This window comes from Lepisma saccharinum, chromosome 10 (genome assembly GCF_977018435.1).
Source record: "Lepisma saccharinum chromosome 10, izLepSacc3.1, whole genome shotgun sequence".
In the NCBI taxonomy this organism is placed as follows: Eukaryota; Metazoa; Arthropoda; class Insecta; order Zygentoma; family Lepismatidae; genus Lepisma; species Lepisma saccharinum.
Genome location: NC_139238.1, coordinates 69272205 through 69291248, shown reverse-complemented (window position 1 = coordinate 69291248; position 19044 = coordinate 69272205). Strand labels below are relative to the sequence as shown.

At 37.7% G+C, this 19044-nt stretch overlaps 1 protein-coding gene across 1 annotated transcript in view; it reads right to left on the bottom strand.

Moving 5' to 3' along the window:
• LOC145993938 (interleukin-1 receptor accessory protein-like 1-B) overlaps positions 1-17893 on the bottom strand; it is a 197245-nt gene extending 179352 nt beyond the window's left edge. The window contains exon 1 of the mRNA XM_083129901.1: positions 17405-17893. Within this exon, the coding sequence (XP_082986027.1) occupies positions 17405-17664 (260 nt within the window). The 5' untranslated portion in view covers positions 17665-17893. The remainder of the gene's footprint in view (positions 1-17404) is intronic.
• Between the last annotated feature and the right edge of the window lie 1151 nt (positions 17894-19044).

The following is a 19044-nucleotide window of genomic DNA, read 5'->3' as shown; positions in this document are numbered from 1 at the left end:
TACGTCCCTCTGGTTCTCACACGACGAATTATGGAACTACGTGAAAAGAAGTAGGCAAAGCTGGGAGAAAAGAGGTGTTGTACAGAGACGAAGAAAGAAGAGAAAGAAGTGTTAGCTTAAGTTAGAACAGACAAAAATAACCAGAACTGCTATGGTTGGCGACACGTATAAGGAATATGTGGAAAAGTGTAGACTTTATGGAAAACTTCATAGTGATGTAATAAAGTAGATGTAGTGCGCACAGCCGACATGAGATGAGAAATAAAGACTAAATACTTTGCTTCCGGTAACAGCTGACATCGCTGACCACTAGTCACTCAATGAAAAGCAGTTTGGCAAGTTTATTTTACATATTTATATATTGGTTTTAGTTTAGTTGTGAAGCTTTTAGGCTGCCTGAAACATAACATATTATGTAAATGTTCGTTTAACAATTTCAGAAAGTACCTGTTAATAATTACAATGTCCTGTAGCACTTGTACCCCTTTTGAACAAATATCCCGTCTTCTGAGATGAGTCTTTGAGAATTTGCAATTTATACACAGGATTGGAATGAAAACAAAAGGTTCTAATATTTTGTACGCAGACAGTATATCTCGAAATAAATCTCAAATTTAAAATGACTGGAATAGGTCATTACTTCGAAGACTTGATAAAGTTTCATGTTTATGAAAGAATGCAAAGGAGCGACATCTATACTTAACTTATGAGGAAATTTAGCACTTAGTTCTATCTACATTCTTGTTAAAGGCCTGAACTAAATTATAGGCAACCTACGTCTTTCAAAGATTTACAGTCCAGAAACATTGCCATAATACCAGTCAACAAGGGATGATTTTGGGCTCCAATAAGGAAAAACATTAAGGAAAGCTGGAACAAGTCTTTCGGGACACCCCGGGGACCACCCTAAATTCGTCCTTTCCTATAGCCCCATCATCTCCCCCTCCCTCTGCGTACGCCAGCGATGGTTGGGAAACTGTCAATCGGCTATGATCACGCATTTCCAAGAAAACCTCATTCCAGCATTCCTGTCCAGCTTTCACTGACTTTATTTTTGTTGAATGGACACTGGAACTAAGATGCTTTGGAGAGATATTTAGCGGCAAACGCGACAACCAACCCCCATGGCAAGAAATTCCCCAGAAGGCAAAAGTGGTCACTCGTGGCCAGTTCCAAGAACAATCGAAGCGGTCTGCTCAAACGTAGAATCTTCGAGAGCTGAAACAAGTTGTTACCAATGGGGCGCCACCAGTGGTGCATTCTTGCCTGCACGATGTCAACAAATTCCAGGAAATGCTCCCTAAAACTTAAAGACAGGTTTCAACTTGATTCATGTCCTTGGTCTTTGTTCAAAGTTAGTGAGAGCTCATGCGATAGCTATCTGGGAACACTTGTCTCATGTATAGATCATGTTCCTTTCTTCCCTTCTCTCACCGGATAAAGAGGAGAGGGGGAAGGGGTTGTTGACGCCAAGACGTTCATGATCTTCCAAGTTCCATCTGAGGAAAGAATTCGATTTCAAGTCATTGATCAGGTAGAGGGTGGCAAGTCCGAACCTCCCACATAGAAGTTGCCCCCGAAATACTTATCAAGTACTCGTTTAGTCTTTGTTGTATAATTCTCTCTGAACTTATTGGAAGACAAGGATTGTATTAGGATCATACGGCTTTGAAGAATAGGAAACCACTTTTTTCCAACTACATGTAACATCATTTTTGTTATTCGATAAATATTCAATGATTCATCTATTTGACATTAATTTCATTGCCAGGGCACTTGTTTTTTATGTAAATTATTCCGATCTTAACTACAGGTAAGCTACGTAATAAATATGCGCTGTTATATCTCTATTCTGTACAGGCTTATTACCTATTCGTGTAATAATAATTAGTAATATAATATTAATTTATGTATTGTAATTAGTATTAATGTGATTTAATTTAATTATTTTAATTTAAACGTTATTATTATTATTATTCCTTACACACTTGGTTCAGACCCCCCCAAAAAAACATATATCTAGATACGTGCCTGCCCGTCTTGTATTTGTTTCATTTAGCTATTATGCAACGTTTCATTCACTAATAAATTGTTCCATAGAACTCGGGGGGGGGGGGACTCGCCGGCAAGTTTAGAAGCATTAGAAAACAAAAGCAAGCCATTAGGATTATAGCAGGAATAAAGATTAGGGAATCGTGCAAAATGTTGTTTAGAAATTATAAAATATTAACCCTCCCTTCGCTGTACGTACATACTATATGAAATGGCACTGTATACGAGAAAAAATATTGCGCTACGAGGTTCAATAGAACATATAACACCCGAGATAAACAGCTTCTAAAGCCATACTTCACCAGGCTAATATTAGTTCAAGAAGAACCCGAACAGATGGCACTTAAAATATTCAATAACCTGCCTAATGATATAAAAGCAGAAAATATGACAGGTTCAGAGCAAATTGAAAAAAAAAATGGTAAATTTCAAGGAATATTATAGTGTTAGTGAATACTTAAATTGTAAATTATAGAAATGTTTTTAATTATATTTTTTGTCTGTTTATATGGAGTAATAGTTCAAATTGAGGTTCAGAAATATTGTTATCGTAGCTGAAACCACAGCCAGTGTAATCCTCTGAAGAGTTCGTGTTTTCAATGAGAGACTGTCTAATCATATCTATCATAATTCATCCTTGTCGTCGTGATTAGCCAAAATGACAGAAAAGCGACGTAGATAAACTAAATGCAAATGCTAAGTTAAAGTTAAATGGCGAAGAAAAATATATATACAGGGTTGGAAAAGACGAGGTGGGTGTTAATTAATGGAAACAAGCCGCGTGAGCAGTGATGTTCCAAGTTAGAAAGCTGGTGGGGTTCATAACTTTGAATTCGTAAAAAGGGGAAGAGTCAAATGCAGGAAAATATGACAAAATTTACGTCTAAATGGTATGAAAAAAAAAGACATACACCACCCTTTTCGAAAATACTGAGCACGCCACTGAACGTAGGCCTAGGATTGTTGGTCTATGGCCTCAGTAATGAAGGAACCAGGTAGATAGTCAACAAGCTTAACAACATAATACCATTAGTATATCTCGGAAACACTAAAGTCATGTGAAGTCCTAGTGATGTTTACTGCGAAGTATATCTCTGCGATTTCGAAACTTTCCAAGAAGCCTATCTCGGAGATAACTTATTATTATTCCGGTTCTCAGAAATGGCATATTCTCTCAAGATTCAGTAGCGAAATAACTGATATCCAGCGATTTTGTTTAAAAATGAATGTTGCATCATTCATACGCCACGCTACAACAGCAGCGAAGTTTTAAATAGACATTTTTCTTTCCTTTTTCGTTATTGGTCACTGGTTAATACTCAGTAGGTTTTATTGCATTTTGCTCCTTCATTGCTCGTTTATGCATTCGACTCGTGTTTGCTTCTTCCAAAATTCTACAGCTGAAGATCACGGTTCATGGTCCCGGGTTCGAATCCCGGCTTGGGCATGACTGTTCTTTGAGTGTCCCTTCACCAATTTCGTCGCGATTAGCTAAAAGTAGCAGAAAAGAGACGCTAAATAAACATACAAATGCTTGATATTTATTACGTGCATGTAATTAAACACTTCCTCTGTAATTGTTTAAAGAATGAAGAGTTCGCCTAATTTTACTTTTTCTTTAGCAAAGAAACACAAGACAGGATCTGTAGTTCAAGAAACTAGCAGCTGCAATACCACGGAAGGTTTCTAAAACATTAAAAATATAGAAGGCATCCTTTAGGAAATATGTACCCCCATAAGTAGGTTTGGACCATGCCAGGCAAGTTCACACTATTAGTAGTGAAAAGTATGGCCTGCCATTGCGGTTTGCTTATTCAATTTATGTGTCTATGGGAAACAAATATTCACCATTTGGCAATCGCCCATTTATTTGAACAGAACTCTGGCAGGCCAATGAAAGGGCTTGTAACACACATACCTCAGATAATACGACCATCGTTCCACATTAGTCATAACACTCACATTACTTGATTTACGTTCAACAATGAAATGCATCTCACTCTCCTAAAGCATGGATTTATCATGCATTGCAGGGTCAGTTCTGGCCCGGAAAAAACATTCGTTGTTAATCCTGATGCGTGTGGCATCACGCAGTCGAGTTTATTGCGTACTCAAGCTCTTCCGGTGATTTATGGCTGCCCTCATCTTGACACATCAACACTTTTCATCTCGTAATGGCTCTGAATGGCTGACACTGATACGGAAGGGCTGGCAGAAGCTCTGTGACAGGCGGAAACAAACTATGATGGTCTCAATCTGCTATTTGGGAGGACTGGGATTAGATTTGCTTGTTACTTCCTAAGCCATAATACGTTTTCTTTCTTTTCCTATACATAATTAATAAAAAACATTCACAATTTGGTAAATTTGTGCTTAAATTTGTAGGAGTTCCTCATATATATATATATACATATGTATAAATCTCTACCTAAGTATCAATAGTGTGTAAGTCAGTATTTATTGCTCGTCTCATGTGTACCATCGGCTGTGTGCACTACATCTATTCGTAACTATGATTTTCCTTACAGACTACACTTTCCATTACATTCCGTATAGGTGTTAAATAGCAGTTCTGGTTATTTTAACTGTTCTCACTTAAACTAACGCGTATTCCTCTTCCTTATCCCGTCTCTGTGCAACACTTCTTTTTCTCCTAAATGTTTGTAAATATACAACCCCCCCCCCTTTTTCCAATAGTTCCATGTTCCTTTGCACTACGATTGATTCGAACATAGTGTGTAAGTATACACAATGGTCAGCGCCAGTGTCGTAGTCCATAAATTTTCACATGCAGTGGCGGCGATTAGGAGGAACGAGGGGGTGGGGGCAGTTGCCCCCCACACTTTTTGTCACTTTTGCCTCGCGCTACGCTAAACCTTATCTACCAAGGGAAAGTAAACTGTCCTTGCCCCCCCCCCCCCCAGGTTTTGATCCCAATCGCCGCCACTGTTCACAGGGTATACGCTACGTTTTGTGAAACGCTAAATGACGACCACGTTTCCATTAAGGCTGATCGGGATTGGACCTACAGTTTAAACTGGGATCCGAATCACTATGTGCCTCCACTGGGTTCCAAATTATAATTATTTGTCAGTTATAGCTTATCATAAACAACTTAATTTACATTCCTGAAGAGGTAACATGTTCATATAATGTGCTTAGTTTAGTAATTAGTAAAAAATCGTTTTTCACAGCAGTGTATAAATGAACTCTGAACAAAAGCTTTGACCTTGAAAAATATTTATTGGATTTTGTACTTTCTAAGAGAGTATGTTCCTTAAATTATATACAACCTCCAATTTTTAAATGCATATTTTATACTTTCGCTCATGTTTTTCGGAAGGGGGCAGCAGACCCTCCAGCCCTACCTCTTGGTACGCCACACGCACACGTAACGCGCATTACTGATGTCGCCCGACAATATGTCTCTTCTTTGTTTCAAAAGCATCGCTCATTAGGCGCATTGCACAAGACCCTTTCCGGAAATCAATTTACACGCAATCTCTGCCGACAACGATTTTGAAACACTTTACCGCTAGGTTTAAATTACAGGAATTGCGAAACCAAGAAGCATGCCAATATAATGATAGGTAAACAAAAAAGGGGGGAAGGTGTATTTCCTGTTTAAAACTAAGAGAGAAAGACACTACCAAGAAACTCATTGGAGGAAAACTGTAGTTTATTTAGAAACTGTGGTTATTGGACGCTGACTGGATGTTGACACCTTGTAAGGAAGTTCAAATGTAATGTACGAAGTAAGCATTTGCTTCGTAGTTAAAAATCGGCATTTATTCAGAACTGGAATTATGAATAATAAGATATGTGAATGTGGCTGGGAAAGTGCAGATGTGCAACATATAATACTAGATTGCCCAACATATAATAAGGAATGAAATATCATACAAAACTATGTAATTTAAAGGTTAGGTTTCCAATAAATTTGACAAGTTTTATTGTCAATCGAGATGTTTGACTGCCATATAGTTTGTTAACATTCATAATAAAATGTAACATACAATAGTAAAGGGGAATGGTTTAATTTTGTCTAATTAGTCTTAATATATCTTCTGTGAAATAAGAGGGGAAAGATGTAAAGATATTTTTAATTTAAAGCAGTTATATTAGGGAAAAAAAGGACATGGACAAAAAACGGCTTAAAAACTGCTAGATGCAAAATAAAAGAATGAATGAATTGCTTCGCAGTTAGCTTACGCAAACATGATATATGCTTAGCATCATGTACGCAAAGATTATGAAACAACCCGAACGACAAACATTCCCTTGCACCTGAGAGACAGATAAAGACTCGTCGGTTTCCAAGAGCTTAGTGACGTTTTTATTTATTTATTGACGATTCAACTCATGGTCATCACATTCTGAGAAACAGACTAAATTAAAATGGAGGTGGACAATTCGCCTACTTATATCCTTTGCTGTTGGGTGTACCTTGTTCAAAAATACAGTGTAATTCAAAATGAATGGTGCAGCTTTACACAGTTATTATGTTATGACGTTACTATTTATGATAGAAAATCAGACAAGGCATTGTAACCGATTGTTTACAGAATCTTCCGGAAAGAAAGAAGCAAAAGGAATAGAAACACCCCTTTTTGAGATAAGACTGTCCCAAAGACAAAGGAAAATAAGCGCTCGTTAAATTTCGCGCGGGGTAGCTCCACTTGCATCAGTTGGCGCGAAGACTTTGACTAGAAGGTGGTCGCACTAGCGTGCTCGGTCTGTTTAGTTTTAGCAGACCTTCGAGACCATTATTTTTGATCGCTAAGTTTCTTGACGATAAAACGCCAAATTCGCGAGTGATCAGCAGAAGTGACTTGGCAAAGACTGAAAGTGTGAACAGAACTTGTGTTTCCTGACTCGTTATCGTAACAACTATGGGAAACTGCTCAGCCAGTGCGATCCTATAGATTGATATTCTTCATTGTATCCGCGGAGGAAGAAACCGCCAGTCGCAGCGAAGCACCCAGGGCTGATCGTGAAGCCGAGGTTGCAAAGAGGGAATTTCTTCAACTTCGAGACATCGAGGAACCACCACGAAAAGAAGACGGAACATTCAGTGAACAACGAAGATTTTTGGATAAGTGATAACTAGTGTCGAGAGCTCTCGTGTGTTAAACCCCACAAGTCTAGTCCTGATAAAAAAATCTCCTGTAAAGTTTGAAGGGTATAGCGCTAATCCGATTTAAAAGCCGGCGAGCTGTCCAGAAACTTTAGATTTTTCTTTCGCCAAGATAATTCCAAGTACTGGTGTTGTCTTTTTGTATTGGTTTTTCTCATGTTAATCAAGAACTGCTGGCGTATCAGGGAAAACCTTTATTTTTTAGTGAAATTGTTTCTTAGTTTTCTACCATAATTAAAAGTAAGGAAAGATAACCTGTTATTGTTTTCTTTCATACATTGAAATTATAATAATACTAGACATTAGTTTCTCTTGATCAAACTGAAATTAGAAGCAAAGCTAAGAATAATAAACGATAAAATCACTGGAAGTTTTACTCAGATGACAAAGATTCAACATGGGAACCGCGTGTAATGCGGTAAACATCCAAACGATACATGGTAACGAGACAGCGAGTCATTGTCCATGGTTTCGAAGACACTAACAATTCACAGTTGTAACTTTGGCAAATCTTTCGGAATTGTGAAACATGTGCATTACTAGCAAAACGCACGTGGGAATGCCTTTGCACCATTGTGAGTGAATCAGTTCTTGATAGCTCCAACAGACAATAGCTACACCTTCTAATGGTCACTAGCCATTTTGCAACACTGGCGATCCTGGTGGAACAGCGGCAAAGCAGCATAAGCCCACTTAGTGACAAGAAAACTTCCAGAGTTCATCTTTATATTGAGGCCTTGTCTGATTTTCTATCAAAATTAATAACATTATAATAACTGTGTAAAGTTGCACCCTTCATTTTGAATTACCCTGTACATAATGCGTAATACAGTTGGCTTTGTTCTATTTTTGTGGATGCCAAACAAATATTACAGACTAATTATAAACTGCTATAAAGAAATAATGATACAAGATACTGGATATTTTTTTCTGACAAGTTATACAAACTGACATATAGATCATAAAAATGCTCGACCTGAATCATTGTTAAGTGATGAAATTATACATTAACTAGCCTACATTTTTGTTGTGAATATCTTTTGAAATTCTAATATTTTGTTATTAACAACATGGTAACAAATTAAAACAGTGCTCTTCTACCTGCGTCACGCAACTAATTAAATACTTGCACGACAATGGATGGCTGTAATTCTTTTGTCAATTCCTGAAAATGTCCTGACAGTACATTCAGAACCTACATCCGCACTGTCCAAGTTGCAAAAACAGTTTATTGCTTCCAACAGCTGTTACACGATGTTTACAGATATGAACTAACTGTGCAAGGGGAATGCCTGGATTCGAAACTAACGAAATGATCTACAGAAACAGACACCCAAGTTGTGGGAAATTCTATGAACTAAAATGGCACAAAACAACCTTCATGCACAAATGAGTGTCGATAAAGCGTGTTTGGTTTCTTTAGCCGTACCGCAAACCAGCAACTAGCCTCAAACGCAATGGAAACGTGTCACCCCCTCCCACTTTACTCTTCCCCCTGTTCAACAAAGAACTGAAAGGTGTAGAAGGAAATGCACGAAAATATATATTTTATGGCATAATCGTTTTACAACGTCAACCTTTACTGCAGAACAGCTCATACAAGAGAACCTAATTGTAGAATTAATGCATATTTTCCCTCGATCTTGCAACGGCTAAATTAGCGGACGTTCCAGTGTCAGTTTTTTAGTTTCTGTTTTCTGGAAATTACAACAAATGACAGAAATAATTAAAAAGTATATCTCTCTTCCAGTTCCAAGCATGTTGCTATGTGACTTTTTATATGCAAGGACAGAGAGTACGGCTTAGAAAAGAAGCTATTGACAACTTATTTTCAATTCTGCATGTTAACGTGAGCTGTACACCTCAATCTAGTTCACTAGACTTTTTGTCCTTCATCCTATCATGTGAGTTTATTAATAATGCACATTTGTTAAAGACTCATGTGGCACATAATACTCGTTATCATCACAATTACGTGATTTGAATTACGATCATATACTAACTGAACGACATGCACTATGGTAACAAGTCACTGTACATAAGGCAGATAATACAAGACCAATGCTCAAGAATTGAAGAAAACTTAGAAAAGGTGAAAACTTTTCTCGAGCATTACAAAACCTTTTTAAATGTTATGATTTGCGTAATAATAGTCAAGAATCTCTCGCACAGGTGAGACATCTCTGATCTTTATCGCAGTTATTTTTTTAAAATTAGCGATGTATGAAATAAACGCTCGTTCATGTTAAAAAGATCCACGATAAAATGTACAAATTCAATCATGCTTATGAGCTTATAGCATAAGTTGCGCACCAAAGCAAAACTTAACAGTTGCATTTTCAAACTGCTACTGCTGCTTTCCAACACTATCGTTAACTTGGGAAAATATCTTCGTAACTTAAATATTAGCCTACTTCCAATAATTGTGTCATCAATCTAAAAATATTTCAACATTATTTTTTTTAAATATATGTATTACAAAAGGTGAGTCGGCGTAAGAACTAATTTTCTTTGCGCAGCATTCGACTTTAGTCAGTTGAACGCCCAATCATATAGTTTTAATGCACAAAAGTCACGTGATTGTTTTTAAGATGATCGAATGACCCACATATCTTGACTATTTCAGGAATATGTTGACAACTCTAAATTTACATACATTCAATTGTAACAAAGAAGAGGTGCATAAGAATAGTAAAAACAATGGAACTTGGGCAAAGCCAAACAGCTAAAGCAAAATGAATAAGAACGTTTCACTTCTTTGTCTCCACACAAACACACATATACACAATGCATTCATTCTATACTCTCTGAATGCATGGGAACTTTGAACAGCTTGTCTTGTATGTTGAAATATGACCTCGGAACCTCCTGCCGTGGTTCTGTGAAGTCCACGACGCGGGAGATCGTCACAATGGAATGCAGATTCCCCGCACGGTGCAGTCTATCAGAACAGATTCTGTGAAATGAGAGAAAGTGGCAGGACAACCTTCGAGTCAAGTCAATATGGGAACTCGTGAAACATGAATTTGAAAATCCTTTGAGGTATGATTTTCGCAAACTTCAGAGAACGAGGAAACACAGAAGCACAAGGGGAGGCAGGGGACTCTCCCATTCTTCTCCAATACACAAGAAATATAGATAATTGAATGCGCTTTTGTTCAAATGCAAGTTATATTTTCTACCCCTGGACTGGAATCTCTGGAACAGCCGAACGAAAACAAGTATCTGCGCGCGCAAGTAGTGAACCGAGAGGGCTCGACCAATCAACGCGTGAGAGGGGAATCGAGTGCCTGAAGAGGAATATAAGGCTGTTCACAGCTGTTAGGAGCAGTGCGTACTGATTCTCTCCTCCCAATCGATTTCTCCCCTTCTCTACCAATATGCATGGCTCTGCTCTACAGATTTCCGGGACAAAGTATATATATATTCAGAGACTATGTTCTCGCCCTCTTCTATGCATTCCCACATTTTTTCTGTCTCCCTTGCTGCGAGGTTAGTGAGCCTAAGATTGCATCTTCTTATTTAGCGTCGCATTTGTTTCATTATTTGGTGTTCGCTACGATGAAGATAAATGGTGATTACATGAAAGTGAAGAAAGGTTGATTGATTTCTTACTTAGTTTTTCTGCCACTTACGGCTAATGGCGAAGACTTCGATAAGTGATGTATGATGAAGGGACACACAGAAAGAACACTAATGCCCCGGCCTAAATTCGAACCTGGGACCCCTGGCGGAAATTGATGAAACAAAGAAAAACGCATGGACTCGAATCTGCGACTGTTGGTAAAGAGATAAAAAGTTTAAAATTTTGCATGGTTTATGAAGATTAAGTTGTGTAATTGTTTTAGCTTGCGGAGATGTGCTACTGTGAAATAAAGTACATCCGTTTCCTTAGCTCGAAGAAGAAGCCCAGGCCAAGGCTTCCCGCAAGTGAATATAGCATCCAAAACGACAATCCAAAACATCAGACGGGGCATTGGCTAGAGCTTCATAAACAAAATATTAATGACAAAAGTCAATAAATTTACAATAAATATTATTTTACATTAAAAATATAATGAAGTAAATTAAACACGAAGGGCTGGAAACGTACACAACTAAAATAGACGTTAAGTTGAAATTTTACGTTGTTAAGTTATGAGCCTTAAGTTTGGTTATCATTCGCACGTGCACATAACCGGTTTTACGAATAAAAAAGGCGAAAATATTCCGAGATAGGTGTTTTTTTACTCACGCAGGCCGAACTTCGGGATCAACTATCTGGCTCAGTTGTGGTTTCCGCGGCCTGACACACATTTTATGTTACATCAATAAGGAATTTTCGTCTCAATTATTTTGTGTATCAAAGCCTCCAAGACGACCAAGAATCTCAAACAGGTCTCGTAAAGATTTTACACAGGTCTGTCTCGATCTCGTCAAGTTTCGAACGGTCTGTTCTCCTCGTCTTCTAGATTTTTACAACGCCTTTCTTTAGCATCCTTACGTATCCCTCCCCGTCTTATGGCAGAAATTATAGCCTGACCAAAGAGAAGCAAAAATGCTTGGTATTGTTATCGGTTACTACTGCGCTTATCAAACATTGAAGCGATAATATGCAACATCGTAAAATCAAATAATGCTGACATTCTCAGATGAAACTAAGAAAGATAACGAAACACAGTCATACAAAAATCGGGTTTTTCCCGACAATTTGAATAAAATCTTATCACACGTGACAAAACTATGAGCATGTACTCTATCCCCGGAATTTCAGGTCCAAAGCCGCGCATAACGGCAGAGAAGCGGGAAGGGGGGAGGATCGAGCGGGCAGAGCGAAGCAATACACACTGCTGCGAATGCTGGTTTACTGCTTTACCCCCTCCACGCAATCCCGTTCACTTTCACGTGTTCATTGGTGGAGCCGTCTCGCGTCACTACTTGCGCAGAAACTTGTTTTCGTTCACTTGCTCCAGAGATACCGGGGAGAGAGTATATGTTTTTCCCAGCGTGTGAAAACTACTCCTGTACTGACATCTACTCTCGAACAAAATATCTGAACCGGACACTACTCTTAATTTACCTTTCAAAAGCGTTTACTTTTTTGTGGTTGTTAAACAACACTACAAACATTGAAAAAATATATCGAAGGGAGACTTCCCAAGCATTTCTCTGTGTATGCCAATTCTGCCCCTCTTTGGGTAATTGATGAGGGTGAATGATGAGCACTCTATAAAAAAAACGATTCGATGTGGGCCATCAATTATAATCTAACAAAATTAATTCATGTACTTTTATTGAGTAATTTATTAACACACCACAACATCACCCCTCCCTTCAATTTCTTCATAAAGGCCAAATTTATGGTCATTTTGGCTGTCAATTTACTCATACATCCCACTCAATACGAAGTTACACCCCTCTGATGGAAAATTCTAGATAAACCCCTGGTTTCATTATACCACGAACATTTGTGTATAGACATGTGAAATATGTTTATAACAAGTCCCGGTCCATTTTTTCAAGGGGGTGAGAAACGCTTACTCCTTGAGCCGCAGTTTGCGTCAGCCATGCGCGTTGTATCGTAGGACGCCATTCCAAGATTTTAGTTCTTTAAGAAAAATGCAACAAATAAATATTTTGTAAAATTTACTTACAATAATGTGTAATATTTAGTTTGTAACGATGTTATTTGTTTCAAGCAGAGTTGAATAATTTTAAAATGTAAAGTTTTCAACTGAGAACATGCTGAACAGTGTATTATTTATTTTCATTACATATAATATATTAATATATAAAATTATAATAAGTTTCTTTTAGCTGGTAACACACTGCTGAAATGATCTGATTCCCAAAGGAGAAATATTCTTAAATATGCTACGTTTCTAAAACACAAATGCAAACTACGAATTATTTAAATGGGTTATATATATAACCTACACAATTTTATAGAGTTCTTCTTAGTTTCCTCATTTGAAAATTTGTAGGATATGAATATCACAAACCATGTTGTAAGAAGAAAATGTTGAAGAACGTAAAAAATGCCGGTCCTTCGCATGGCAAAGGCGGGGGGTGCTCAGGCTCAAAACCACAATCCTCCCTAGGGTGCCAAAATATCTAGCTACGGGGCTGCCATTCTGTTGTATCATTAAGTACACGGCATAGGTGTAGTATGTCTCCACATTTAATCACGGCAGCATGTATCCACATTCTCGACATACAAAAATCGGTAGGTTAGGTTAGGAGTGTTCACTGGTGATAATTTATTCTAATTCATGTTTTGGAAGTCTCCTCTTAGTCATGTTCTTTGCATTTCCATCATTCTTCTAAAAGTCCTGATTGAGTCAGTTTTCTGATTTGCAGTGTTCACTGAACACTCCTAACCTAACCTAACCTACGTGAAAGTAAAATAAAGAAAACATACAAATATGAAGAACTTCCTACCTATTCAAATGTGGAGACATACTACACCTATACCGAATTACACTACCTGCACAGAATGAAACAAATATTGAATATGGTTGATTTTTTTTAAAAAAAAACAACAATTTTAACAATTTGAATAATTTGTCTACTCCGCTAGATTCGCGTCTTTGGCTAGAAGTTGCTTGAAAATGTACCGATTAGCAATTTCTGAAATGCAACACTGATTATAAAAGCCTTCCCGATTTTTGTTGACGCCGTCTTGAGAACAACTGGGCAGTTCTTGAAAAGTATGGGTTCTGGTCTGGAAAGCCAAACAGCAAAGATAGATAGGACTGGATACGCTGACTACCAGTCAACCTTTACTGTCCATTTCTGTTATTGTGCATCGCTTTTCTACCTCGTGGGTTAATCGCGACGATGGCGTGTAACGAAACGGTTATAGGGACAACCACAATGCCCTATAAATAGGGACGTGAAGTTTTCCTTTTATTTCCCCCTAAATTTCGATGTTATTTTTTACTGCAATTCGGTGTTATTTTTACATGCATTTTTGCTATTCTTTCTATGCTTAAGATTTTTACATTGTTTTAGTTCTGGAAAATTGGGACAAATTTTAGTTTTAATGACAAAGAAAATATGGCTTACCTTTGTAAGAAATGACCAAATTTCTTCCATTTGGAAAACTATTTCATCTCATATGAAATGTTTATTGAATGATAACACCCAGATCTTTGAACATAATCATACAAATCACATTTCCCTAACAATGCCAAAAGATCACTCTGCGACCTCAAAGTACCGTTTTGTGTACACACACACACACAACAGGTGCTTCTCCCTGAAAAGTTAATCGTTCCTCCAAAATTTCCCTTCTGGAAAGATCCTCCGAGCGAATTCAATTTCAGGACGAGGTTAAGCACCGTCAGTCACGTCTGCAATAAATGAGGCGTGACGATCTCTTGTGAATCGAACCATCACCAGCTAGACTACAAATGACAGATTTAATAGCGCTTCAGCTAGTTCTTTTTTTATAGAAGTAGCGTTATCTCCAGTTTATAATGCATATTTCGTGGCGTTTTTCGTGTTAAAGTGCAAAATTTGGTGTTATTCTAAAAGAAAATGTCGTAATTCGCGATTCCGAAACACCGAAAACTTGCCTCCTTAACCTACCTAACATTTTAAACACTTTATTTTGTTTTCCTCAACTTCTTGGTGTATTCGTTAAAAAGAAAACTTCACGTCCCTACCTATAAATGGTTCGAACCAGTAGCGTACGCAGGATTTCATCAAGGGGGGTGTTATTTCGAAAACTTTTTACAAATTCACATTACCATTGTTTTATTATTCTTTAATTAATTAATAATAATAATTAATTAATTAATATTTCTTATAATTAATTAATTAGTTTAATTACTACTAATGCAGCTGCTATTTATGGAAGAAATAGAACAAAATTACATTTCTTTTGTTTCTTTGTTACAAAATAATTGTCTAGTCAACGGTTATTTGTATATGATAATTGAGACATTTTAAGTGTGAAGAAAATCCATAAAAACAAGCAAATATATTAAATTTACTGAAATAATCGAAATATGAAACTCATTCAAGGAGCCGCGCTGGTCTAGTCTGACAACTTCGTGGGATATCCGGGTTCGATTCCCGGAATTTGTTGGAATTTATCCAGCCTTGTCTCCGCACCCAGCCTCATAGCAATAGGTACCCGAGAGCAACCCTGGGGGATGAAGGCTGCCGGAGCATGGTGCTGATCACATCACCCCCCTTCCTTATGCAAAATAGTTCGAGATCGAGAATGTTTGGGGCTCACCACACCACTACGTGTGCCTTCATGGCACGGTGCTATAAGCACGGGGGAATTTACATTACCTTTACTTATGGAACTCGCCCAGGATGATGATGAAGCGCGAGAATACATGTTGCTAAATTCCACTGAGTCTACGTTTTCGTTGAAAAGTAAGTTTATAGACATTCCAACACATTTATCACTTCTAGGTGATTCACAAAGCACTTCTTCAACATTATTTAATGATGTGGATGTAGACTCAGCATCACTTGAGAGTTCACAAGGGGATGTGAAATCAGTACCGGGAAGAACGTTTGCAATAAGGTCGGCACACTGCAACGAACCAAGGAATTTTCACAATTCTCGCGAGAGTCACTGCGCGACTTTTTGCAAAAAAAATTGCAAAATTGAACTTTGCGGCCGCTTAGATTGTGTTTGGAATATTGTGTTTTTCTTCATGCTGCATGGGAATAATAATTCAATTATTATTATTATTTTTATTACTGTCGCAGATCTTTGACTGTGATAAATTAGCCATTTTTAATTTTTTCTACAGCATTTTCCATAATATTTCAAAAGCTCAAGGGGGGGGGTTAAACCCGGTAACCCCCCCCCCCTTGTGTACGCCACTGGTTCGAACCTCTGACTTCTGTAGCTACGTAGGCAGGGTGGCTGGTTGGCTGTAAAGTTTATTTCACCATGTGATGAACCACACTTTTGTGCTATTTTCAGTGGGTTTCATGATACGTCACTGAGTGGGAGGTTTTTTTTTTCTCGTTTGTTAGGTTAGATCGATAGGTTCGGAGTCTACGAAAAACAACAATTTTCAGTATGCAGTTGTGATAGAGGCTCTAGCTTTTATAATCATAATAGCCCTAATCAGGGTGCGAAATCCTGGGGGGGACGGGGGGAATTTTCTCCCCCACCAACAATTTTCGCCTCAAGAATACTCCCCACAAAAAAATTTCCGGGGGGGAGAGAGTTTTTGTTTAACAAACAAAAGATAAGCAATTACTTTTAATTTCAAATATACTTTACTATAAGAATAATATCGAAAAAACACACAAATTAGTGTGGTTGTGAGTGTTCAATGCTTTTTCTCTCTCAAGAGATCGTTAATAAATCTACATCAATACGCACAATAAAAGAAAAACAATAATAACTATGAAATCTAATTGATTTATATTAACACAAGGCAAAAACTAAACCAAAACTTACACATAACAAAACCACTTGAACTATTTCATTATTTATTTAATATCTTTAACCAGTTTGTAAAGAAATTGCTTCTTTGCAATATCTGATATGTATAAAAGTATCAAATTAATTTCCTTTCTATATGTAATTAATAATAATAGTATTATTATTATTATTATATTTTAATTGAGTAATTTATTTTTACTTTTAATAACATTACAAATATGCATATCGTTTGTGGGGGAGAGGGTTTGAAGATCAAGAAGTTTCTCCCCCCACCACTTTTCAATGATTTCGCACCCTGGTCCTACTAATGTGTATTTTTCCACATTATGCTTTATGGTCAGTGCGAGTGGTTTAACTGTCCCGATGCGGGTCACATCCTGCTGCTAACAATAACTAAAACTAATTGCCCCTCCTAACCACATGCATTATTAGAACTAAGCGGAGTTGTATGTTAGGAGCGCAAGGTTTATAGATCTTTCAATTAGTTTCAGTGACTTGTTAGCAGCAGGATGTGTCTCTCACCAGACCCGTGATTCAAAACATAGGTAGTGTGTGTGTGCAATATAATACAATAAGCACCTAATTCTGAAAAAAAAAAAAATTGTGAAAAGCTCAATCTGCTACTTTCATCACTGTAGTCACGCCTTACTTATTAGTAATAAAGCTTAAGGATTACTTTTGAAAAAACGACCGATTACATTCATTTTATTTCGAAAGTAGCGAAGACATCGACACTATGTTATTGCCCCATAACTTTACACATTTCGCCACAGGCAACTATCAAACAGAGCAGATAATAATGTACTCACCATTCGATGCTTCGATATCCTTTGGCACAACAGTGAAGCGATTTGAACTTGGCGGACACGGCAAAGTCTCTACTGTTGATCTCTTTGGTAAACTGCAGTCCTGACGAATTGGACCCAAAAGTTTGCTCGTCGCAAAAATCCACAACTCCTTGTGCGCTAGTGAAGCACGCCAACAGCAAGACATTCGTCAGGAAACATAACACACTCTTACGCACCGTTACGCACGAATGTGCGTGCCTGGAGTTCGTAGTCTGTCCCATTTTCTCCTTTTTTTTTGTCGTTTCTTTTTATCACAAAGGTATTGGGAGGAAAGAATGATAAGAGAAAATGCGTTTCTAAACACGCACAAACACTCACTCACTCGCACACAATATGTCACTCGTTGCAGAAGGTTTCAGAAAATCTGACAGGACAGTTTCCTACGGGTGCACGCGTAGTGGATTGGGCAGAGCACAAAGTAGCAACCTACTTCTCACCATCCTTGCCTCGCACTGGCGGGCGGATACAGAATGAGAGCGCTGCGTGCGGCAAGTTCCACATCGGTTTCTCCGTATTCCCAGAGTTGCCAACTCCAGTAATAAAACGCCACATATAGTGAGTTTAAAGTATTGATTGTATTGTGGTTATTACATGTTATTTTCCTTACCAGATATATCATGGCAATTGGAATGAGTGATGATTAGATTAAATAGAGGTTGAAGCAGAATTTCCGGAATTACAATGCATTACTTATCTATTACGCGACGATAACTGATAGTTATGAAGAATGAACATAAAGGATTGCAAATGCCCTGGCCGTGAGTGAGATCCAGGAACTACAGGGTGTCCCAATAAACGTACACATATTTGCAATAATTACGAAGTCATTTGTTATTAACATACATTTTAAGTTATATGATGTAAATTTGATTTAGTTTTATTTCCCCATACAAACCATTGGTATTTGGAAGATCCACTGAAATTTTTACTTTTTTTCCATAACAAGGCAAACAGTAAAATTAATTACATTTCTATTGTTTGCAATCTAAGTATTCGCTTACACTATAATATTCCTTATTTAATAGCCGACCTCCGTGGGGGAATGGTTAGCACAGCGCGCTACGACGACAGGGGCCCCGGGTTCGAATCCCGGGCTGGGCATTGGTGTTTTTTGTGAGTGTCCCTTCATCAATTTCATCATATCATCACTCATCCTCATCTTTGCGATTAGCCAAAAGTAAAAGAATCTGTCTGTTTATATGTTTTACGGATTGTCGGATAATTTATTTTAAAATGTTTTAACCTTATTTTGGCTAAAACAGATCTTTCCATTACTAAGTTCAAAATAAATGCACAAAGTTTTCCGCCGTAACAAAAAAGCATAAAAGAGATACACGAGTTTAGAATATAACATTGCCTTCCCCGTGGCGGAGTGGTTAGCACATCGCGCTGCGACCCCAGGGGTCCCGGGTTCGAATCCTGGCTTGGGCATGGACGTTTGTGATGTCTATTCATCAATTTCATCATATCATTACTCATCCCCATCTTCGCAAATTAGCCAAGAGGCACAAAAGGCGACGTGAAATAAAGCAAAAAGCAAGAATATAACATTATCTGTTTGGTGTCCGATCCTTTATTTGGTATTCATTAATTCCATTATT